This window comes from Hyperolius riggenbachi, chromosome 1 (genome assembly GCF_040937935.1).
Source record: "Hyperolius riggenbachi isolate aHypRig1 chromosome 1, aHypRig1.pri, whole genome shotgun sequence".
NCBI classification, from domain to species: Eukaryota; Metazoa; Chordata; class Amphibia; order Anura; family Hyperoliidae; genus Hyperolius; species Hyperolius riggenbachi.
The window spans coordinates 561,516,117-561,542,179 of record NC_090646.1 but is presented as its reverse complement, the minus strand read 5'-3'; the positions used below and the strand labels follow the sequence as shown (position 1 = coordinate 561,542,179).

At 45.4% G+C, this 26,063-nt stretch overlaps 1 protein-coding gene across 1 annotated transcript in view; it reads right to left on the bottom strand.

Moving 5' to 3' along the window:
• Nucleotides 1-26,063, bottom strand: part of LIX1 (limb and CNS expressed 1) — a 195,453-nt gene that overhangs the window by 18,983 nt on the left and 150,407 nt on the right. The window contains exon 4 of the mRNA XM_068247490.1: nt 14,122-14,217. Coding sequence (XP_068103591.1) covers nt 14,122-14,217 — 96 coding nt within the window. The remainder of the gene's footprint in view (nt 1-14,121; nt 14,218-26,063) is intronic.

Here is a 26,063-nt window from a genome sequence, read left to right as displayed (position 1 = left end):
GAGAGTTAGGGTATGGACAGCGTAATGTAGGCCTTCTTGAAGAGGTGGGTTTTGAGGATCTGTTTGACAGTGCTGAAGGAGGGGGAATTGGGGAAATACTGATGGCCAGTGGGAGAGAGTTCCACAGGATGGAGCGGCTCTAGTGAATTCCTGTAGTCGTGCATGGGAATGCAAGATGCGCTGGGTGGTTAGGAGGAGGTCGTTGGAGGAGTGGAGTGGGCAGCCAGGTATCTATCTGCTGGATCAGGTCAGAGATGTAGGTCGGGCAGGACTTGTGTATATATTTGTAGGCCAGACATAGGATCAGCCTTGGTTTGGGTTCATTTTTTAAAGTGCATATTGTGTGGAATATATCTTTTTCATTAAGGCTGCTTGCACACCAAGACGTTACAGGCGCACGTTAGTGCGCCTGTAACGCTCCCCCAACGCACAGCAATGTAACACAAGTGGGCTGTTCACACAGCCCACGTTGCGTTACATGTAACGCTGCACGTTCTGTGCAAAGTGCAGCATGCTACGGCGTTGGAGCGGCTATAGCCGCGTTAGACTGTTTGCACATGCGCAGTGGGGGGCGGAGGAGGCGGGGAGAGCCAGCTACAGTAGCCGCGCACATGGCTACTTAATATTCACTGCACTGGCGGGCGCTGATTGGCCGGCGGGACCACGTGATGCGGAGTGTCTCGCTCCGCATCACGTGGTCCCGCTGGCCAATCAGCGCCACTCTGGGAGATATTATGGGCATCGAGCAGCCTAACGCGGCTCACTCTACCGTCGGCTTTTGCAGCACCATACGTTGTGTTAGGTGCACGTTATGCGACCTTAACGTGCCACCTAACACAACGTCTTGGTGTGCAAGAAGCCTTAACATAAACCATTTTTGCATTGCTGGTTTTGCACTGCTGGCATTCAGTGCCAAGGTCAGATAATACTTGTCTGAACTAAACAGCAGTTTCCCCTTATCCCTTCATCATCTGGCTGGTGTGAACCAGGTCTTATGGTTTGCTTTCCTGAAAAGGTGAGTTTTAACGATGTGCCTAAAGCCTAAATTTCAATGGTTGTAGATTGGCAAATGTGTTTTGGAAATCAGTCCCAGAGAAGAGAGGAAGCTTGTGCCAATTCCTGTATATGCGAATGTGAGGAGGAGAGGAATCTAGTGGCAGACAGGGGAAAGTTGTTCGCAGAGAGGAGGTTGCAGTTTGGGTGGTATCCGGAAATAAGAGGATGTATGGAAGAGAGTGATGATGGAGAGCTTGTGTTGCAGTACACACTACTCAATGGTGTTGAATGCTCACACACAATGTAGTGTGGCAGCTCTATTTTGCCTCATTGTGTGTGGTATAAAACTAACATCACATAAAAAGTAAAGAATGGAAGCAAACATCCTCTTTGTTCTTTCTGTATTACTTCCAAATAATATTTTACTATTACTAGAGTGCAGCCCGGCTGGCAACACACATAATGCTGTCAATCATTGAGGAGATTTGCTTGCCAAATCCCATCATGCTCTGGGGCGACCTTGTGCATACCATTGTCTGGCAAACAACGCCAGCTTTCTCTGCCTCCTCAATGTATGCCCAACTTTTCCATAGATTCACTTCAGGGTTTCATATTTATAGAGCCATCTAAATGACTAGCAAACTGTTATGTGGTCAAAAATGCTTTTATTGCCTATACATTTACTGCAGAAAAACAATTGAATTAAAATGTATGCAGGAGTTAAAAACATTAAAAAAAATCCCAATTATTTTCAGAGTACATATTTCAAATGATTTTTTTTCCCTTGAATTCTTTTTTTTTCATTCCAAAATCAGCGTAGCCACAAAATCCGGGTACTAAGGAAACCTACCACAGTCCTTCCTGAAAGCAATCCTCTTCCTGGGCCTGAATGGAGAATTTCTGTGTGATGAGATGGTGCTCTGTTATGCTTTCACTTCTAATTGTGTTTTCCTAAAGACTGTCAACGCTAGTGCCAGTGAGGAGGATTGTATGACATGAATAATACATTGCATTCATGCAGCCCTCACAGCAGCCCATACTGAGCAGATGTAACCCAGTGCGGGAGTGCAGCTGCCCTGCTACAACACGCAGCACACATATGGCATTTCAATAGCACATCTCTGAACGCACGTGTAACCAATCCTAGGTACTGGAATGCTCGGCAGATAATTTAATCTCAGGCTCTCTTCATTTGTGGCCTAACACACATAAAAATAAGTTATTGGATTCGTGGGTGGCCTCTGTACGGGGAAGGAAGTGACACTTTTATAACCGAGAATACAAACACGTTGCAAAGTGATTCTTTTATGGCAGACACTAAAGGGATCAGCCCTTATCTGCTGCATATTTCTAGCAGTAAGAATGATGTCTGAAGGTTTGTTTAATCCATAATGGGTAATAGAGAAATGAAGCCATACATAAATTGTCAAGCACTGACATGTAGGAGGAGGTTTGGCGGTTTTTCGAAATCCTTTCACTGGAATAGAGAATGCAAATAGACCCCGTAGCCACAGTTTACACAGTGACAAATGTGTGTTTTTAACCTTGAAGAGCTGCAGTAAGGGCCCTTTCACACTATGGCTGTTGCATCGTGTCGCAACGGAGAAATGCAAATGCAATGATAGTCCTATGGGGCTTTCACACTGAGTACAAGCGGTGCAATGTGACAGACTATCAGGAAAATGCAGAGGATACACTTGCTTTACAGCGTAACGTGCATTTTTACATTAGCAGTGAGGCATACTTTCCTGGTACCCTATGCCTCATTAAATGACTTTTTGGTAATAGATTATCAATAGCGTTAGGGGCGTAACTTTAATATGCCAGCCCGACGGCAAAATTCGGCAGCGCGAGACCCCCTCCCCCCATACACACACACCTGGGTGTGTAGGATAATTAAACAAAATGGTGCCTTGCCTGACTGTCCCCATCTCTCCACCCATGTGTGTGCAACCTCTGTCTCCTCAACCCCCCAGATAGCGTGGCAGTGGAGCTTTGTACTTTACCTTGCTTGTGATGGGACAGGTCCTCTTCACTCCCTCTTTAGAGTAACCGCACAATGCAGTCAATCCCCCAGTGGCTCTTGTGACAGACATAGGAAGCCACAAGGTGATAGGCTGCGTGGCGTTTACACTGAAGATGAAGTGAAGAGGACCGGTCCAACCAGAAAGAAGGTAAAGTATGAAGATCCAGTGACCGGATACATGCAGAAGCTGCAACAGGTTGGCAAGAGGTGCCTGCGGTACCGAGCTGTGCACTGATTTTTTTACCTGTATTTGTATGGTATTCAGGGCCAGATTTACCCATAGGCATGATAGGCTTGTGCATTCAGGCAGGCCCATCCATGAAAGGTGGCTTACTAGTCGCCAAAGTGCTCTTTCCTTTCCTCCCACCCTGGCAGTAGCACGTCATAGTAAGTAGACGCCGCTGTTACCTAGGAGATGACTCTGGCCGAGCTGCAGGGGAGAGAAGCGATCATCGCTGGCATGTCTTCTTAACGCTCCGCTCACATTCTGCAGGGAGGGAGGGAACGTCTATACTGGTCAGATAGAGGCTGATTGGGGACACATCTTGCTATCTATAGGGGCACATCTGACTATAGGGACTCCGCACTCTCCTTCACTCCCCACATCCAAAACCTCACAAAGTCCTACAACTTCCACCTTCATAACATCTGCAAGATCCGCCCTTTCCTGACCTCTGCCACCACCAAACTCCTCATCCATGCCCTCATAATTTCCCGCCTTGACTACTGCAATGCCCTTCTGTCTGGTCTGCCTATGACCCGAATAGCCCCACTGCAGTCCATCAAGAATGCGGCAGCCGGAATTATCCACTCCTCCCAACACTCCACCACGGCGGCTCCCCTCCGTGAATCCCTCCACTGGCTTCCTATCCAGTCCAGAATCAGATTCAAGATACGGTGTCTGACCTACAAATCTGCCCACAAAACCTGTCCAACCTACATTTCCAATCTTACTCAGAGGTACACACCTAGCCACTCCTCGAATGAACTTCGCCTGACCGCCCCCGCATCACCCAGTCCCAGGCACGCCTCCAGGACTTCTCAAGAGCTGCTCCAACACTATGGAACTCCCTACCTCCACCCATTAGCACAGCCCCCTCCTTCAACATCTTCAAGAAGGCCCTCAAAACTCACCTTTTCACTCTGGCCTACCACCCTTCACAAGTGCTCTAAACCCGCAGCTAAACTCTGGTCCCCTAACTTTCATGTCCCTACCTCTCCCTCTAGATTGTAAGACTTTGGGCAGGGTCCTCCTCCTTTTGTGTCCTACCTGATCATGCACCTCCATTACTGTGCACCCATGCTATGCATTTGAGTGAACTCAACTTGCCTAATGTCCATGCTCCCATCCAGTGACTAAGCATTACCTTGTACTCATACTGTACTGCGTGATCTGGTTTTTCTTGTATTCCTGTATTGTCATATTGCTGTAGGTCACCCTTAAATATTGTATGTAACCTAAAGTATTGTCCAGTAATATGTTGGCGCTTTATAAATACAATAAATAAATAAATAATAAATAGTGGCTGATGGGGGACACATCTGGCTATCTATCGGGGCTAATTGGGTCACATCTGACTATCTATAGGGGCTAATGTGGCATATCTGGCTATAGGGGCTGGTGGAGGGGCACAATTTAATAAGAAAAGAGGGAATGGCTTGAGGGGGTGTGGCCTCTGTAAGGGGCAGGGTTTAGGGAGCCAGAGCTTATGTGTCTGCCTGAGCTGTAAATCTGTCCCTGATGGTATTAAAGGCATACTGAATTGTACATAGAGCTGACACAAATGGAAACAATGGTTAATTATAAATTCAGATGCAACAGTACATGCAGGTCTATGAGTAGCAACTGGGTCCATTAGGGACACAAGGCATGGGCATCATTCCAATTAAAATCAGTTTACCATTAAGACAGCTCCCAATCCATTACTATAAAACTGATATATTGTTCCCAAGAAGAAAGGAATGCATAAATACCTGCATTAAAAAGCAAAGTACCCGACCACAGATATAATTTACAGTGAAGCACGCTGAGAGAGTTATAGAAGGAATCATTCAATATGATCACAAAGCAGAACATTCATCACTACAGGAAGGGCACACACAATGCCCAGGACATTTCAGGGCTCGGCTGGAAGAGGGAAATGTTTGTGAAATTGAAATATATTCTCCTATGCACTTCTCTCTCTTCAGCCTGATCTTTGTATTGGAATTGCCAGCCTGCTTTTGTATTGGAAGCTGCTAGATTCCTGTATCGCTCTTTTTTATATAAGATTCTGTGAGACCTAATTATGAAGGTGTGGATAACCGTTTTTTTTGTCAGTTTACTTCCATGTCTGGCAGATTCATAAAATGCTAAAAAAATTGAAAAATGTATTGCTTTTCAAGCTTCTTGCCATGAAAAAATGGATGACAAATGTGTGAATTTCTTCTTCGATAAGTTCCCACCATATTCAGAACAGGACAAGAAGGTTTTTCATCAGTAAAATAGTGGAAAATATATCACAAGCTGAGGAACAAATAAAAGAACACAAAAATTACAAGATCTTGTTTTACAAATACAGTAGTTATTTTTTATTTAAATTAGACCTGCCAGAGAACAACTGAAGTTTTGGGGATTCACTTTGCATTCCCACATCTCTGGGTAAGTGACACAGGAAATTCTAGGATTCACTTCCAGAATCGGCATAACCGATTCAGAACACCTGAATACTCCCGACAGCCGCTATTTAGCAACTAAAAACCACACAGAGACAGGAGGAGTTCACTGCCTAGCGAGTCACATTCTGGTTTGGAAGGTGGAAGCATGGTAGTCATGTGAAATGTTTGCTTTGTGAAATGCAATGTGACTCACAAAGCAGTGAACTCCTCCTGGCCCTGTCCACTTGTTTGGCACTGAACAGTGGCAGTCGGGAGTATTTGCGTGTTCCAAAATGGCTATGCTGAATTCGAACACCAACACTATCAAAGACAGAAGACCTACCCAGCAAAACTGTGGACAAAGCCGCCTCTCCTTTAATAAAAAGAAAGCCCCTAGTTACCATACAAACACATCAATAAATTTGATTGCTCAAATTCTGGAAGGTTTCAGAAAAAATGATGTCCCTATTTTTAGTTACATTACTCTATTTCCATAGATTGTGTTACCTATGTAACAAAAGGGTGCGCTAATTGTGCAATGCATGCTACCTTGTTGGCGTAAGTAACAGTAAAATTACCATGCGCTACCTGTGCATTGCAATTTTAACTTTATTTAGTGAATATGGCCAAATGTAACAAACAAAATACAGGGAACTAACAGAATGATACAAAATCTGGTCATTTCAGCTTTAAGAGAGAAAAAGCAATTTCAGAGGATAAAAGCAAATATTCCATTGAGTAATGGTGGACTAGAGTTAACTTTAATTACAGCTATATAAAATCCATATATCTTCATAGACAGATGGGTGTGGGCAGCATACCTTTATTATACCCCCCGCCGTGTTTCATTTCACTTCCTCCCCCAAAAAAGTGTATTTTTTGGCCACTCACTGTTTTCGCCTATTAATGTTTGAAGGCGAGGAAAGAACTAATTTCCTGCTAGAAAAATAACATAGTTGGTTAGTTTACCTTAGAGGACATTTCCCATTTCTTTCTGTTATGTTTTATGCACGGGCATTAGAGCTCCCAGCTTCAATTTACTCACATTAACAAGTCCTATCGGGACACACTCATCACACCTTACATAACCAGAATCCCAGCTTTGGAAATGTTTATTTAAACTGCTCTGATAATTGGCCAGTGCATTTCTGGATCCAGCTTTGTTCTCATTTACAATCATCTGGTGCCGGCGTTTAGTGCTGGCACCACTTACTTCTCTTTTATGTGGTGCTTGCAGAAATGTCTAGCATTGGGACAAAGTGCATAGCGAAAGGCTTGCCTTCCATTCCATTTGTTATACTAACTGCACAATCATTCTTTTGCATCCTTATATTTCCCAAATGTACAGGAACTTTTTAACGGTTATTGGCAGGCTCTACAACCTGGTGGTGTCTTGAGTTTCACGACTGCCTTGCAACGGTCTCCTTGATACAGAGATGTTTCAGGGAAACTAACAGTTTTTTATTGGGGTGGATAATCATTTTTGTGTTCGCCAAACGGGGCAGAGTTATGGTGTTATTGGGCCCAAAGCAGTGATAACCAAGCCCAGTACTTTCTTCTAGTTACACTAGTAGTAGCATGTGTTGCATTTCTGACACCAGCCTGAGAAATATTGGACTCGATAACATTTCAAAGTGTTTAATACAGTTATAAGGCCTAGTATACAAAAAAATGACATGAACTGCATTAAATGCTAATAAAATAAAAACATAAAAATATATAACAGCAACTAACTAGAACAAAAGAAATCCCAATAATGGCACCAAACCAGAAATTGTAATAAATATCAAATATAATCTTTATTGGTCAATACTACACAATAAAAACAACTAAAAACATGAGGCTTGATTCATTAAGGTGCACTGCTAAAGCAGTGCAGCTTAATGTGAAGGAGCAGCCACTATGCATGCCTTACATAGCAGCGCTCGCTTCTATGTAAGGAGTGTGCCTTCCTTCGATACAGTGGGATGCAAAAGTTTGGACAACGTTGTTAATCTTCCTGTATAAATCGTTGGCTGTTACGATAAAAACGTTCAGTTAAATATATCATATAGGAGACACACACAGTGGTATTTGAGAAGTGAAATGAAGTATATTGGATTTACAGAAAGTGTGCAATAATGGTTTACATAAAATTAGGAAGGTGCATACATTTGGGCACTGTTGTCATTTTATGGATTCCAAAACCTTTAGAACTAATTATTGGAACTCAAATTGGCTTGGTAAGCTCAGTGACCCCTTACCTACATACACAGGTGAATCCAATTATGAGAAAGAGTATTTAAGGGGGTCATGTAATGCTGGGGGGTCATACTTTCTGACCACCCAGCGCAACAAGGCTAAGTAGCTGGATAATGAAAGAGGCTCCACAGATGGACACAGGAGTAATGAACAAGGGAGCTAGATTGCCCAGAGCAACTGTAGCTCTGGGCCGCCTATCAGGCTAGATGCTATGTGATACAATACACAACAGACATAGTCAGTAACAGGCTTGGCTCATACACGTTAATGCAGATGTCAGTCGTATTGGAAGAATAAGGCAGATTCGTAGTCGAGAAGCAGATAAAGGTCGGTACACAATACAATATTACAATAGATGTTACTTCAATAATATTACTAGAATATTATGAATAAATTACAAGATATATAACTACAAAGTACAAGACTGACTAGAGTACATATATATTGTGCTGATGCGCAATATATGAAATGTAGCTCAGTCTCAAATAACTCACTAGCTAAAGCACAAGTAATGACAGTTAACAAGACAGACAACAGACAGACGTTATGCTCAGGCAATCTAGTCGCTGTTTCAGCGACGGCAACATTCACACTGAGATAGACAAGACTAACAGGTAGGAGCAAACTAATGGCAACCGCTGCTATAGTTCGTCCTCTAAAACAAGGCTAGAACGAATACTACCAGTCACCAACGTGATGCTGGCAGAATCTAACTATCAGGATCAGAAGGACTTCACTGACCCCCACAGGTCAGCAAACATCCAGCAGACATGACAATACAGAGCAAGGCATTATACATTTACAATAACAACTTTCACAGCATAGACCCAACAACAACTCAGAGAGCTGAACGCTATTGCAGGCGGGGTAGGAAATGGGAGGCAGACTTTTATGCTGGCCTCAGCCAATGGATGCAGGTATGCAAATTCCCACACAGCTGAATGGTAATCATTCAAACCTGAGCTGGCTTGATTACCATTTGCTAGCTGGCTGTGAATGCAAAGGACTCCCATAAGAGATACATGCAATATTATGTAACAACATTCATGCAGCTGCAACAAGCAATTGGTGGGATGATGACAGCATCCTGAGCTGTCCAGAACTGCAGAGCGATTGCAAATGACAATGAGACTTATTGCGAATGCACAACCGAATGCAAGCAGATAAGCCAGAACTGTCCATTTGCAGCTCCACTGCAACGGACAGAAGACGCTACAGGAGGGATCCTTACAGGTCAATTGTAAGTTTCCCTCCTCTTTTAAATTCTCTGAAGAGTAGCAACATGGGGGTCTCAAAACAACTCTCAAATGACCCAAAGATAAAGATTGTTCACCATCATGGTTTAGGGGATGGATACAGAAAGCTGTCTCAGAGATTTCAGATGGCTGTTTCCACAGTTAGGAACATATTGAGGAAATGGAAGACCACAAGCTCAGTTTAATTTAAGGCTCTAAGTGGCAGACCAAGAAAAATTTTGGATAGACAAAAGCAATGAATGGTGAGAACAGTCAGAGTCAACCCACAGACCAGCACCAAAGACCTACAACATCATCTTGCTGCAGATGGAGTCACTGTGCATCGTTCAACCATTCAGTGCACTTTACACAAAGAGATGCTGTATGCAGAGGAAGCCTTTTCTCAGCCCACAGCACAAATAGAGCCGCTTGAGGCACGCTAAAGCACATTTGGACAAGCCAGCTTCATTTTGGAATAAGCTGCTTTGGACCTAAAATTGAGTTATTTGGGCATAACAAGGGGCGTTTTGCATGGAGGAAAGACAACACAGCATTTCAAGAAAAACACCTGCTACCTACAGTAAAATATGGTGGTGGTTCCATCATGCTGTGTGGCTATGTGCCCAGTGCAGGGACTGGGAATCTTGTCAAAGTTGAGGGACTCATGGATTCCACTCTGTATCAGTAGATTCTGGAGACCAATGTCCAGGAATCAGTGACAAAGCTGAAGCTGAACAGGGGCTGGATCTTTCAAGAAGACAAGAACCCTAAACACTGCACAAAATACACTTAGGCATTATTCATGCAGAGGAACAAGTACAATATTCTGGAATGGCCATCTCAGTCACCAGACCTGAATATAATTAAGGTGTGAGTTAAAGAGAGCTGCCCATGCTTGGAAGCCATCAAACCTGAATGAACTACATAAGGAGGGGGAACACAGAGAGCCCAATATAGTGTAGTATGCACTGTAACATGGATATAGAAGGAGAAATATAATGTTATACTTACAAATCTGAGTTACCGTATCAGGCAACTACTTTGAAGGCAGGTGGGGAGTATTAGATCTGTCCCCACTCAGGATAAAGAAGTCGCTCTCTGTAGATCGGAAAAAAAGGGAACCATGTCCCCTCCAGCAGGGGTGGACATACTTTTTGTACAGTTGTACAGAGGCGCCAAAAGTATAAAAGTAGGATAAAGGAGAACAATGGGGGGTTAGTGGTGCCCTTTTGGGAAGGTAAGTCCACCACTTACCCCCCATAGTTCTCTTTAAAAACATTTTATCCTACTTTTATACTTTTGGCCCCTCTGTACAACTGTACAAAAACTGAATGAACTAGAGATGTTTTGTAAAGAGGAATGGTCCAAAATACCTTCAACTAGAATCTAGCGTGCCTTCCTAGACACAGTTACTATAGTTATTATGTATGGGAAGGCACGCTCCTATCTATGGAAGGCGTGCTCCTTACATAGAAGCGAGAGCTACTATGTAAAGCATGCATTGTGGCTACTCCTTCACATTAAAGGACTTACGAGGCCTGTTTGCTCAAAAAAAAAATGAAAAAAGTTAGATACCTGTGTCAGTTTGTGAGGCACGGAGGACGCCGCCCGCGCCCTCCGTGCCGTTCCGCCTGGTCCCCGCCGCTCAGGATCCCCCTGAACGGGTCGGGCTCTCCAGCCTTCACAAAGATGGCCGCCGGAGCTGGCCACGGCTGCGCAGTCCACATAGCCGCGAGTGCAGCTGCGCAGCTCTAAGGCCAACCCCCCGATCCACGCTACAGGAAACAGCCTGTTACGTGGATCGAGGGGTTGGCCTTAGAGCTGCGCAGCCGCACTCGCGGCTATGCAGACTGCGCAGCCGCGGCCAGCTCTGGTGGCCATCTTTGTAAAGGCTGAAGAGCCCGACGTTCGGGGGGATACTGAGCGGCGGGGACCCGGCGGAACGGCACGGAGGGCGCGGACGGCGTCCTCCGTGCCTCACAAATTGACACAGGTATCTAACTTTTAAAAAAAAAATTTTTGAGCAAACAGGCCTCGTAAGTCCTTTAACCACTTTGTCCTCCTTGACGTATAAAAACGTCAAGGAGGACAGGCGCGCTCCCGCGGCCGATCGCGCGCGTGCACGCGCACTCCCGGCCGCGGAGTCGGTAGCCACGGAATCAATGTATCGGGCTGGGGAGCCCGATCATTGATTCCTCTCCCCCGCTGAAAAAGCGACAGCTTCTCTCGGAAGCTTCGCTCTTTCAGAAGCTGTGTCCCTCTAAGCGTACATTGTACGCTTAGAGTGACGTCATGTAAAAAAAATCGAGATTGCCATCTTGTGGCCAAAAAGTAAAACTACATGTAAATGCCCAAAAACATTACAATACACCAATATTTCCCCAAATAAAACACTTTTAAAACCCACCCTCCCAAAAATGCCCACATAAAATGTTTAATAAAAAAAAACAAAAAAACCATTACTATAAAAAAAACAAAAACACATAAATATTTACCTAAGGGTCTAAACTTTTTAAATATCTATGTAAAGATGAAATATTTCTATCTATTTTTTTTTTATAAGCTTGTAAATAGTGATGTATGCAAAACGGAAAAAATTCTCTTTTATTTCCAAATAAAATATTGTCGCGATACATTGTGATAGGGACATAATTTAAATGGTGAAATAACCGTGACAAATGGGCAATAACAATATGTGGGTTTTAATTATGGAGGCATGTATTATTTTAAAACTATAATGGCCGAAAACTGACAAATAATGAATTTTTTCATTTTTTTTCTTATTCTTCCTGTTAAAATGCATTTACAGTAAAGTGGCTCTTAGCAAAATGTACCCCCCAAAGAAAGCCTAATTGGTGGCGGAAAAAACAAGATATAGATCAGTTCATTGTGATAAGTAGTGATAAAGTTATAGGCTAATGAATGGGAGGTGAACATTGCTCGGATGCATAAGCTGAAAACGACTGAGATGTTAAGTGGTTAAGGTGCAGCTTCAAGCCCAATGAGAGGTAAGAGATGGAGCCATAGACAGTCAATCATATTAAGAATTAAAAGTATATGATATTAACAGTATTTAGGGTCTGGATCATCCCTCCAATCATAAAGAAATATAAATGAGGCAATACTTCAGTTGATACAGATAAAGTGCATGGTGCTCATAAATATAGCAATTCATGAATATATACAATACAATTAAAGGTCTCAGGTACCGAAGTGGCACACCTGAATAATGCACATGTAAACAACGTAAAATAATCCTACATATAAACAACACTATGTGCAATATATCATAGAGTGATCCTCAAGCGAGGCGGGCAAGGTGCAGTCCAGATGTCAGGGGTCTCCATCTTCCCAGTAAGCCCAGTTTTCACTTGATTCACTTCCTTGTGGGGGTTTGTTGTTTATGACTCCATACATTGGGCGTGATTCACAAAAGGGTGCTAACTTAGTTAGCACGCCTAGAAGCCCCTTAGCACACCTGGGGCTTGATTCCCCAAACGGTGGTAACTGTTAGCACAGCTTTTCGTTTTCACGTGAAAAACGGGTTTTGCATGGAAAAACGGTTGTCGCGCACAAAAATTTGCATTTGCGCTTTAATTTTTGCGCGCTAACCGTTATCACGCAAAATGTCGCGCGAAGCACTTTTCACACCGTGCTAACAGCACCGTTTTGTGAATCAAGCCCCTAAAGCCCTTTGCGCACAAAGTGTAAACATTGCACTGTGCGACGTTTTGGGCACACCCAGTGCAACATTTTAGATGCACCCGGTGCGACAGTTTAGCGGTGCGACCGCTAAACTTTGCACGCGATCAATAAAAGCTTTGGCCATGCTAACTGCTTAGCACCCTAGTTAGCACACCCAAAGCTTTTAGGAGCTCGATTCACAAAAGGGTGCTAACTCAGTTAGCATGCCTAAAAGCTTTGGGTGTGCTAACTAGGGTGCTAATTATTATTATTATTATGGCTCCTATGTGTAAGGTCTGGTCATAGTAAGAGGTCTGCCTCTGCCCACATCACTGTTGTCAGTAAACAAATATGGCAGCTGCTTTCTCCATATCTCTTTAATGGACACGGAGGCAGGACTTCACAGGACATCATGGCCACTGAGATTAACAGATGTCCTCCCTTCCTCCTCATCTATCAGAGATGGAGCAGCCACCATATTGGTTTGCTAGTAAGTGGCAAGGGGCTGCAGCAGGCCTCACAGAAGAGCTCTTCAAAATTGAGCATCTCGGGGAGGAAGTACCATTCACTTTTTTTTTTTTTTTTATGCAGGATTCATAGTCAATAAGGTTGCTTTGCCTTCAATGCACAGTTCCAGCTGATCAGAAATACTATTTAAGCTCAAGGATCAGCATGACAGCCAGGCAATAAGCTGTTTTACAGTAGGATAACAATGGTACCTGATTCATTGGGCAATATTAAAGAGCTGAGACTGTGCAGATGCGTGGCTTGCATGCAAGTGAGCACAGTGATCTATGCGGGGGATGTAATGGTGCTGGAGAGATGTCCCACAGCTGGATTGGTAAGAGGGATGAAATCAATGTTATCTGCCGCTCGGCCAAAGTGATCCGCCCAGAAATTTTTACTACATGCCTCTACTGCTGTGTACAGATGGTCAGCAAAATATTGCAAATTACATGCAGCTTAGAATTCAGCCAAATGCACTTTTTTGTTGGTTTGGATTGGCCCATTCCAAGGCTGCATACAATTTGTATGAACGTTGGCTTTTTCCATCTCTTTTTTTTCATTCAACTACAAGAATGAAAATGACCGAGTTGAGTAAATGTGCTGTTCATATTTGGCATGCTTGCTGATTCATACAGGAAACACTTCCAAGTGCAATAAAGTTTCTATAGGCAACTATAGATCATTACTAAATGTATAAAAATAAGTGAATTGCAGAAACATTTATGGGTCCCATCGGTTATTGTTTTACTGAGTACTTTACAAGCTTACAGGTGGAAACATAGTTCATCAGCTAACCTGAAACTCCAGCATTGTCTTGCCAAGGTTTGTCTCTAGCATGTAGTGATAGGCACCAATACTCGTGCTCGGGTCTTCAGCATCGTTTACGTCCCCCTGCAATTATAGACAGAGAAAAATGATTTATTAACATGTTAAAACAGAGAGAGAGAGATTGTGTGTGTGTGTGTACAATGTGTGTGTGTGTGTGTGTGTGTGTGTGTGTGTGTGTGTGTGTGTGTGTGTGTGTGTGTGTGTGTGTGTGTGTGTGTGTGTGTGTATACAATGTGTGTGTGTGTGTGTGTGTGTACACGTGTGTACGTGTGTGTGCGTGTACGTGTGTGTGTGTGTACACGTGTGTACGTGTGTGTGCGTGTACGTGTGTGTGTGTGTACGTGTGTGTACACGTGTGTGTGTGTACACGTGTGTGTGTGTGTGTGTGTGTGTGTGTGTGTGTGTGTGTGTGTGTGTGAGTGTACGTGTGTGTGTACGTGTGTGTGTGTGTACGTGTGTGTGTGTGTGTGTGTGTGTGTGTGTGTGTGTGTGTGTGTGTGTGTGTGTGAGTGAGTGAGTGAGTGAGTGAGTGAGAGAGAGAGAGAACCTGATCTGAATACTTGTTCTGGTCCAGAGTCTGTATAACAAGTAGAAAACTTACAATTAAGGAGGCCTAGGTTTGTTGTGTTTCACCTAATATGCAGTGCTGAGTAACTGCATTGTGAAATGCGTAAGGTGGAGCAAAAGAGCAAAAGAGGTGCAGGAAAAAAAAATGGTGCACGCTGATGCTGTTAATGTTTTATCTTATAACATTATTTGTCGTAAATGGTAAATACCGTTATCAAACAAATGTTATTGTCGCCAATTCAATTTTGATGTGAAGTGAAAGCGTTTAATAGCAATGCCCCCATAAATCACAGGAACACCACATTTTCAGGGTATGTTAAAGGGACTCAGAGCTGTAACATTAAATTGATGTTATACATACCTGGGGCTTCCTCCAGCCCCATCCGCTCTGATTGCTCCCACGCCACCATCATCCGCTGCCCGCAGCTTTGGGAACCAGGTCCCGTCAACGATGTCAGTCGCGGCCAGCTACGCAGGAGAAGTGCACTCTGCATATCTCTCCAGCAGCTGCTGCAGAGATACGTAGAGGACACATTTCTCTTACGCCAGACTGGCTACGACTGACGGAAGTGCGGAGACCCGGTTCCCGAAACTGCGAGCAGCGGAGGACAGCTGCGTGGGAGCGGCTGGAGCGGATGGGGCTGGAGGAGGCCTCAGGTATGTATAAATCTTTTTAATGTTACAGCTCTGGTACACTTTAAGTGGGATAGTGAGAAGAAGAAGAGAAAAATATTTGTTTTCAAAAATACCATATTGTTTTTGAGAGAATCTATGTTAAAATTAGAAGAAAATAGTCATGATTTAAATGCGATAAAATGACAGATAATGTATCAACATGTATTTTTTTATATGTTCTGAATGTGAGAAATCAAAAATTAATAGCAAAGCCCCTGAATGTGCATGCGTAGACCAACGGGAATCTCGATGACATACTTCTGGTCTAGTAGGGAGTACATTACTGAGCAGGGGGTGGCGCTATGCATATGACCCTGTCAGTGCACTCTACCGCAGGGTCATATGTTTGCCATTTTATGCTCCTGATGTAGCCCATCGCTAGAGATCGCCCGACCCTCCGATTTTCGGTTCGTGAACTGGGTTCGCGGACTTCCGCGACAGTTCGGTTCGCGCAAACTTTCGCGAACCGCAATGGACATCAATGGGGAGACGAACTTTGAAAACTAGAAAAATTTATGCTGGCCACAAAAGTGATGGAAAAGATGTTTGAAGGGGTCTAATGTCTGAGTTTTCGCATGGCGGAGTGGGATACACGCCAAAAGTCCCGGGGGAAAAAAATCTAGATTGGACGCAAAGCAGCAGGTGGGTGCACTGTGAACAACAGGTAGGTAGGTATATGCAGTACTGGGTATTACAATGTGCACCTGTCACACACACAGGTAGTCAATGAATGTGCTGGGCCTGACAGTGGCACACACACAGTATGAATTATCAAGGCTGTCTATGCAACACAAGTGCCTGTGGGACACACAAAAAAAATAGATCACAAGAACAAGATTAGCTCTCAAAAGAGCTGTTGTGGGGTGCTATTTTAGCAATAAGAATCAGCAAGGAGCAAGCTAAGAAGCCTACAAAAGCCTAACTAATCTTTCCCTATGAGAGTCTGCAGCAGCAGCAGCAGCAGCTGTCCCTTCTCTATTTACTGCAGGCTCACGAGTGAGTAAAATGGCCGGCGATGCCTGCCTTTTATAAGGAGGGGAGTGGCTCCAGGAGGGAGTGTAGCATGATTGGCTACAATGTGCCTGCTGACTGTGATGTAGAGGGTCAAAGTTGACCCTAATGGTGCACTATGGGGGTGAACCGAACTTCCGGTAAAATTCACGGTTTTCTGCGATCGCGAACCCCCATAAGTTCGGGCCATCTCTACTCATCGCAACACAACAATCAGGTGTAGTAGCTTGTGTATGGCCTCTGATATACATACACACACTCACAAAAACGCACAAAACCATTGTTACAGTAGTTTTGTAAATTCAGTTATATGATTGGAAATATATTCCTGGCAAGTTGGTTAAAACACAGGCCAAACTAAAGAGCCATTAAGCAACAATGGAGGCAATGAAAAATCTCATTTTGGAACAACATAAAGGTTTGGACTATAAAAATGTGGTAAAAGTGACTTTGTGTGCAAACTCTTCTTTTCTAACAGGATTGTTTAATCTTGTTCTCTTTAATCTGGTCCAGCACTGGCTTGATATTTCAGATACAAGGCCAGTACCTATGACATTAAATGCCATTTCATATGGGTGTTTGAGGACAGAATATAGAACACGCCCTATTCATAAAAACATTCTGAATAGAGAAAAAAGGCAGTAAAACAGCAATTGGCATAGAAGTCTAGGAGAATTCCCTAATTTATTTGTTTGAAAATATGCAGAGACATTCCTTGTTTGCTGCTGCCCTAAAAGCTGTCAGCTGTCAGTACTTATTCCTCTGCATCATATACTTCACAGCATGTTTTTTTCATTATTATCCTTTCCTTATAATATGCCAACTTATTACACAGCATTGTACAATGAATAATAAGAGGTAAAGACGTCCAGCAATAACAAGTACAAAATATGAGGCACAAGGTGAACAGGACGCCAGTGAAGTGCTAAAGAACATAGGCTACATACCTTAGAGGTCAGAGGAGATGGAGACAATGGGATTGTGCTCACTTTTTTTCTTTTTTGGACCCTAACTAACCCCAAACCCTGGCACACCACTCACACATACTCCCTACAATAAGCTGCTCGAACTTCGGGAACGTAAGTGGAGGAAGCCACGCCTTAACGCGCTGACTTCTTGAACTACAAAGCAAAGCTGCAGATCTTTCACATAACTCTCTCCACTGCCACACAAAACTCTGCTCTCATTAGCTCTCAGGTTTCCAACACTCGTCGCCTTTTTGACACTTTCGACTCCATCCTCAACCCTACCCACCTGCTACCTCCGACGTGTCTGCCCAAGACCTTACCAACTACTTTAGTTAAAAAATGGTCTCCATCCGACAGGACATCCCTCTTCGTCCCACTACCTCTTCCCTTCTCTGCCCTCTCACTCCAGACACTCTCCCATATCCTACCTACCCTGCCCCACCACAGTAGATGAGGCTGGTGCTCTTCTCATTTTTACCTGCCACTACCTCCCCACTCGACCCCTTCCCCTCAGATGTACTTTGGCCCTTCTCCTCTGCCCTGGCCCTAACTACTCTGTTTAATTTCTCCCTGTACACTTAAATTATGCCTTTTGCCTTCAAACTGGTCATTGCCCACCCTGTCATCCAGCTAATGCCCCATTTATTTTCTTCCTTTTGCCTCCAAACGCCTCAAGCATCTGTCTTAGAAATTGACTGTTTCATTTTCTCAACTGTAACAGTTTATTTGACCACCTTTTATCATGATTCTGATCACCCCCCCCCCCCCCCCACACACACACACTCCAGAGAGACAGCATTAACCAAGACCACAAAGGACCTCATTGTGGCTGAATCAGACAACCACTATTCCATCCTTCTCCACCTGGACCTTCTTTTCTTTTATGGCTTCAACGCCATCGACCATCCCCTCCTGCTTCAAACTCTACACTCAGTTAGTATCCGTGACTCAGCCCTGACCTGGTTCTCTTCTTACCTCTCTGACCACTCCTTCTAGACCTTTAACAAATCCTACTCCCTCTCCCCCTCCATCCATTTAATTGTTGGAGTCCCCAAGGGCTCTATCCTCAGACCCCTATACTACACTCATGACACCCAAGTCTACCTCCAAAGTCAAACCCAGATCACTACCCCAGCACAGCCAAACTTTGACACAGCCAAACTCCTGGTCCATGCTCTGGGCATCTCCTACCTGGATTACTGCAATGCCATCCTTTCTGGACCTCGGAGATCAGACTCTGACCTCTGCAATTCCATTATGGAAACAGCTGCCAGGCTCATTCACTCCTCCTGATGGTCCATTTTAGATTTACCTCTTTGCATGACCTGCTTAATCATAATGCTGCAGGATTTCTCGAGAGCAGCCCCTACTCTGTGGAACTCCCTCCCTCCATCAGGCTCGTCCTTACCTTCAACTCATTCAAGGACCTATCCGTTCACCACTTTTTACTTACCATCCCCACAGCTCCAACCTCGTCCCTTAGACATACACCCCACCCCTCCTTTTGTGTCCATTTCCACCCACCGATTGTAAGCTAAGTAAGCCATATGTGCTCTTTTACACATCACCTGGACTCTCTACATACTACATTGCAATCAGCACACCATTTGTTATTGTTACATCACTATTTTGTGTATTGTTGTTTAACACTGTAATGCAAGGTTATGAGTACATTGGAGAAGTGGAGAGGACAGTCAAAAGTGTATTTTTGTACAAGGTTAGCTATGTGCATTAAGGTCCATACTGGGATGTATTTGGTGTAACAAGGTTTGGGGAAATCTCTCATCCTAACATATCATTTCTGAATGGATGTGAAGCAATGAAGCAGCTGCTGATAGAAGGGCAGTGTACATATGCACCCCTAGCACCCCTCTGCATGTCTGCTTCTCCTTCTTTCCCTGACAGAGGAAACAATGATCACTGTATGCCGCTGTTCCTAGTCTACATGACTAGTCAGCTTCTGTGATTCTCCTGAAAACATTCCTCAGTGACAGCAAATCATGCAGTTGATAATAACATCACTGAGGTCAAAGAGCATGAGAAAAACACATTCTGCAAAATGCATTGAAGTCAGTAGGAAAAATGAAACCATTTTTTTTATGAAATCTGCATTCCTATTGATCGGTTCAATCAAATTATGAAATTAGAGGTTCTAGGACACAATTTTTATTATATTGTGTATATGGCCAGCTTTTAGTTGTTACACATGGATACCTGGGAAAAATGCCCTCTTCGGATTTATTCTATGTGGTCATTATATCCGAATAGCATTTATAGGCCGACACATTTTCATTGATATCATAGATGTCTCCAGGGGCGTTTCTAGGGTCCTTGGAGATCGGGGGGCACCTGGGGGCACCAGGCAGGGAGGCGCGCCGTGGCAAAAAATAGGCGTGGCCATGTTGTGAGTGAGCGTGGCCATGGGTGGGGCCAAATGTACATGAACTTAGCAGCGGTGTAAGCTACAGATAACGGGCCTGCCCATCGAAATATTGGATGGAGCCCCCTGTCCTTTATTTAGATAATTTACAATCAGTATAGGCATAGATCAAAGATGTATACGCACATACAATTTTGATTGGTCAATCACTGACCACCAATTTTACCACCCCCCTTGCAGTAAGTGGGCCAACAGACAATGGACAGAGCTAAAGTTGGCTAATCAAAATTGTATGTGTGTACCAGGCTTTACAGCTAATACTGTACATACTGAAAGTAGCAGGGATCAGCATACAATACAGCTGGTTTACATATCAGTAAAGGCACAGAGTAACACCTTACACTGTACACACTGGAGGTAGATCAGCACACAGTGCAGGCACTAGAGAACAACGTATACTGTACATACTGTAGGCAGCAGAATTCAGTACACTGCAGCTAGCGTGCCAAAAATATGAGGATCACGTTGTGCGGCACGCTTATCGTGCCGCACCGAAAAATGGGTGGGCCATGGACCAGAATGTAGGTGTGGTAACGGGTGGAGACAAATTTACATGAACCTAGCAATGGTGGGACATTAGATTAGGACAGTGGTGGCGAACCTTTTGGAGGCCGAGTGCCCAAACTGCAACCCAAAAGTCACTTATCGCAAAGTAGCAACAGCAATTTAAACTAAATACTGTACAAACGTTTTAACTCATACATGAACATTATGGAAAATTCAAGTTGAAAATAAACTGTGAAGATAAACAATTTCATCCATCCTACTCCTGAAAAATGTATTAAATTTTTTAGAACCTCCCAGTTTTATTTTCTGTTTTAAAAAGCTAAAAAAGTAGGTTTAATGCTATTGTCTCATATGATAAGGATTCAGCTTTCCCCATAGTCTCGCAGTTAGCAATCATGAGGCCCCCGACAAGACAAATTCAGCAATTGTGAGGCCCCCAACATGACAAATTCAGCAATCGTGAGGCCCCCGACATGACAAATTCAGCAATCGTGAGGCCCCCATGACATGACAAATTCAGCAATCGTGAGGCCCCCATGACAAATTCAGCAATCGTGAGGCCCCCATGACAAATTCAGCAATCGTGAGGCCCCCAACATGACAAATTCAGCAATCATGAGGCCCCCAACATGACAAATTCAGCAATCGTGAGGCCCCCAACATGACAAATTCAGCAATCATGAGGCCCCCAACATGACAAATTCAGCAATCATGAGGCCCCCAACAAGACAAATTCAGCAATCACGAGGCCTCCAACAAATAATGAGGCCCCCAACAAGACAAATTCAGCAATCTTGAGGCCCCCAACAAATCATAAGGCTCCCAACAAGACAAATTCAGCAGTCATGAGGCACATAAATAGACTGCATTTCATATAAATAGGCAGAATGCCCCCTTAATATGGTAGCCCCCCAAGTTAGGTAGTGAGTGACAGGGTCCCCCAGGTTAGCTGGTGAGTGACAGGCGCCTCCAGTTAGGTAGTGAGTGACAGGCGCCTCCAGTTAGGTAGTGAGTGACAGGGACCCCAGTTAGTGAGTGACAGGGACCCCCGATAGTGACAGGGACCCCCGATAGTGAGTGATAGGGACCCCCGTTAGTGAGTGAGTGACAGGGACCCCCGTTAGTGAGTGACAGGGACACCCGATAGTGAGTGACAGGGACCCCCGATAGTGAGTGACAGGGACCCCCGATAGTGAGTGACAGGGACCCCCGATAGTGAGTGACAGGGACCCCAGTTAGTGAGTGACAGGGACCCCAGTTAGTGAGTGACAGGGACCGCAGTTAGTGAGTGACAGGGACCCCCGTTAGTGAGTGAGTGACAGGGACCCCCGATAGATAGTGACAGGGACCCCCGATAGATAGTGACAGGGACCCCCGATAGATAGTGACAGGGACCCCCGATAGATAGTGACAGGGACCCCCGATAGATAGTGACAGGGACCCCAGTTAGTGAGTGACAGGGACCCCAGTTAGTGAGTGACAGGGACCCCAGTTAGCTAGTAAGTGACAGGGACCCCCGATAGATAGTGACAGGGACCCCCGATAAATAGTGACAGGGACCCCAGTTAGTGAGTGACAGGGACCGCAGTTAGTGAGTGACAGGGACCCCCGTTAGTGAGTGAGTGACAGGGACCCCCGATAGATAGTGAGTGACAGGGACCCCCGATAGATAGTGAGTGACAGGGACCCCCGATAGATAGTGAGTGACAGGGACCCCAGTTAGTGAGTGACAGGGACCCCAGCTAGTGAGTGACAGGGACCCCCGTTAGCTAGTGAGTGACAGGGACCCCCGTTAGCTAGTGAGTGACAGGGACCCCCGTTAGCTAGTGAGTGACAGGGACCCCCGTTAGCTAGTGAGTGACAGGGACCCCCGTTAGCTAGTGAGTGACAGGGACCCCCGTTAGCTAGTGAGTGACAGGGACCCCCGTTAGCTAGTGAGTGACAGGGACCCCCGTTAGCTAGTGAGTGACAGGGACCCCCGTTAGCTAGTGAGTGACAGGGACCAGGGACCCTCGATAGTGAGTGACAGTGACCCCCGATAGTGAGTGACAGGGACCCCAGTTAGTGACAGGGACCCCAGTTAGTGAGTGACAGGGACCCCAGTTAGTGAGTGACAGGGACCCCAGTTAGTGAGTGACAGGGACCCCAGTTAGCTAGTGACAGGGCCCCCCGATAGATAGTGAGTGACAGGGACCCCCGATAGTGACAGGGACCCCCGATAGTGAGTGATAGGGACCCCCGATAGTGAGTGATAGGGACCCCCGATAGTGAGTGAGTGACAGGGACCCCCGATAGTGAGTGACAGGGACCCCCGATAGTGAGTGACAGGGACCCCCAATAGTGAGTGACAGGGACCCCCAGTTAGTGAGTGACAGGGACCCCAGTTAGTGAGTGACAGGGACCCCAGTTAGTGAGTGACAGGGACCCCAGTTAGTGAGTGACAGGGACCCCAGTTAGCGAGTGAGTGACAGGGACCCCCGTTAGCTAGTGAGTGACAGGGACCCCCGATAGATAGTGAGTGACAGGGACCCCCGTTAGCTAGTGAGTGACAGGGACCCCCGTAAGCTAGTGAGACACAGGGACCCCCGTAAGCTAGTGAGACACAGGGACCCCCGTTAGGTAGTGAGTGACAGGGACCCCAGTTAGTGACAGGAACCCACGTTAGCTAGTGAGTGACAGGGACCAGGGACCCTCGATAGTGAGTGACAGTGACCCCCGATAGTGAGTGACAGGGACCCCAGTTAGTGAGTGACAGGGACCCCAGTTAGTGAGTGACAGGGACCCCAGTTAGTAAGTGACAGGGACCCCAGTTAGCTAGTGACAGGGACCCCCGATAGATAGTGAGTGACAGGGACCCCCGATAGTGACAAGGACCACTGATAGTGAGTGATAGGGACCCCCGTTAGCTAGTGAGTGACAGGGACCCCCGTTAGCTAGTGAGTGACAGGGACCCCCATTAGCTAGTGAGAGACAGGGACCCCAGTTAGTGACAGGAACCCCCGTTAGCTAGTGAGTGACAGGGACCAGGGACCCCCGATAGTGAGTGACATGGACCCCCGATAGTGAGTGACAGGAACCCCAGTTAGTGAGTGACAGGGACCCCCAGGTTAGATTGTGAGTGACAGCGACCCCAGTTAGTGAGTGACAGGGACCCCCGATAGTGAGTGACAGGGACCCCAGTTAGTGAGTGACAGGGACCCCCGATAGATAGTGACAGGGACCCCCGATAGATAGTGAATGACAGGAACCCCCGTTAGGTAGTGATTGACAGGCGCGGCCCCTCCCTTACCCCGCAGCCAGCAGACCTCGATCAGCGCCGCAGGCGACCCGACCAGATAGAGCGGGCGCCGGACGCACCACGCTGTATATGCGGAAGTGATGTCACTTCCGCATATCAGCGGTGTACGCTAGGTCCTAGCGCCCGCTGTATCTGGTCGCCCGCTGATCGACGTCTGAAGCTCTGGCTGCGGGGTCAGCGGGGGGGTTAATCGGCGGTCGGGGGGGCAGCGGCAGCCAGGAGGGGACAGCGGCGGCCAGGAGGAGACAGTGGGCAGATCCGTGGCACCCCAGGACAGATTGGGGGCACGTGCCCCCCAAAATAGGGCTAGCGACGCCTCTGGATGTCTCTCATGGATGGTTGTGAACTTGTGATACACTTTTACTGACTTTTCTGGTTATTGTAAAAAATGAATGCTTTGTAATTTTGTCAGTTTATGCTGATTGGCAACCCTGTCTCTTCAGAAGTGTAACTGGTGTGGTGAATAGATATGCTGCATATTTAGTGATGTCACTGGTCATTGCAGAGTGGGTAGGCTGTATTCTCAGTGATGTCACTGGTTGCTGCAGAGTAATTAGGCTGCATTCTCAGTGATGTCATTGATCACTGCAGAGTGATTCTCAGTGGTGTTACTGGTCACTGCAGACTGTATAGGCTGCATTTTCAGTTCATTGATCACTGCAGAGTGGATTCTCAGTGGTGTTACTGGTCACTGCAGAGTGGATAGGCTGCATTCTCAGTTCATTGATCACTACAGAGTGGATTCTCAGTGATGTCACTGGTCACTACAGAGTGGCTAGGCTGCATTTTCAGTGATGTCACTGGTCACTACAGAGTGGATATGATGCATTTCCAGTGAGGTTATTGATCACTGCAGAGTGGATGGGCTACAGTCTCAGTGATATCATTAATCACTGCAGAGTAGATTCTCAGTGGTGTCACTGGTCACTGCAGAGTGGATAGGCTGCATTCTCAGTGATGCCACTGGTCACCACAGAGAGGATAGGATGCATTTTCAGTAATGCCACTGGTCACTGTGCAGAGTGGATAGGCTGCATTCTCAATCATGTTATTGCACAGTGGGGCTAAAATGGGCACCTGTATGCACTCATGATCCCGTGGCATGTGTGCATATGCATTTTGGCAGAATGGGCATTTATTAAACGTCCTGTTTGCACTAATTCATGCACAAATAGAATATTTATAACCCTCCTTTTTGCATTAAAGGAGTTATCAGGGGAAAAAAAAATGAGTTTCACTTACCTGGTGCTTCTACCAGCCCCATGCAGCCATCCTGTGCCCTCATAGTCACTCACTGCTGCTCTGGTCCCCCTCCATCAGCTAGTTTAGTTTTTGCCGACCTCGGGGTCGGCGGACCGTATTGCATACATTTTTACGCATTTCCGCTGGTGCAGGAACATTAACACATACATTTTTACGCGTTAGTGGTTCAACGCGTAAAAATTTACGTGTGTTAAACCACTAATGTGTAAAACTGTATGTGTAATGTTCAAAAATCAGCATTCCCGCTCCCTCCCGCAAGCCTCTTGTAATCCCAGCAGGCTGGTATTGCCAGGATGACTGACATGGACAGCGTGGGGCTCGACCACCTACACTATACTCATCTGTGCCGTGGTCGGCTCTGCAGTCAATATTTTAAAATAAAGGCAGAAAAACAGAAGCATGGAGGGCTAGGAAAAATAAATAAGTTTAAAGAAGAAGAAAGAGGTTTACAGATGAAAATGCCGGAACAAGGGAAAAGTACAGGCAAGGCCAAGTTTACATCAATCTCCCCATGACTGGAATGCACTTTGATGTTTCTAAAGATTCTTTTGGAATTGCTTTTAAAAGACCTTTTAATGGACCGATGCATCGCACACCTTCCTAAGGGAATAGGAATAAATACTACGTTTCAAAAATTGTTACTGTTTATGATTCCCTCAGTTAAACACCATTTTGAGGGAGCACATTTGTTCCCAAGCCTTTTTGGTACAGTTCGTATGTATTGGGCTGGGCAGGAGATTGTACTGTGGCTGTGTCTTGTTCTGTTTTGTTTTTCTATATGGAAAAAGATGACAGGGCCACAGGACACAAGTACTGTGTTCTTCGCAGGGCCGGTTCTAGACTTTTTGCTGCCTGAGGCAAACTTGTGAGGATGCCCCCCCCCCCCACCCAATTTGGAATGATCGCACAGCACCCAACAATTTAGGGCCTTTTTCTACTAGCTTGTGATTTGCTTCTGATCGCAAATCGCAAGGTACATTAAACTAATGGAAACTGCAGCAGCAATTTCCATTAGTGCGATCCGATTGCGATGCGATTTTGGTCAAAGCGCAATTGTCGTCCTGCCGCGTTTTGTATGTGATTGAGCTGGACTATAATGAGTATAGTAGCTCAATCGCAATCGCATGGTGGAAATTGAAACGATCGCATTTCATAGTGGAAAAGAGCCCTTACTCTGCTT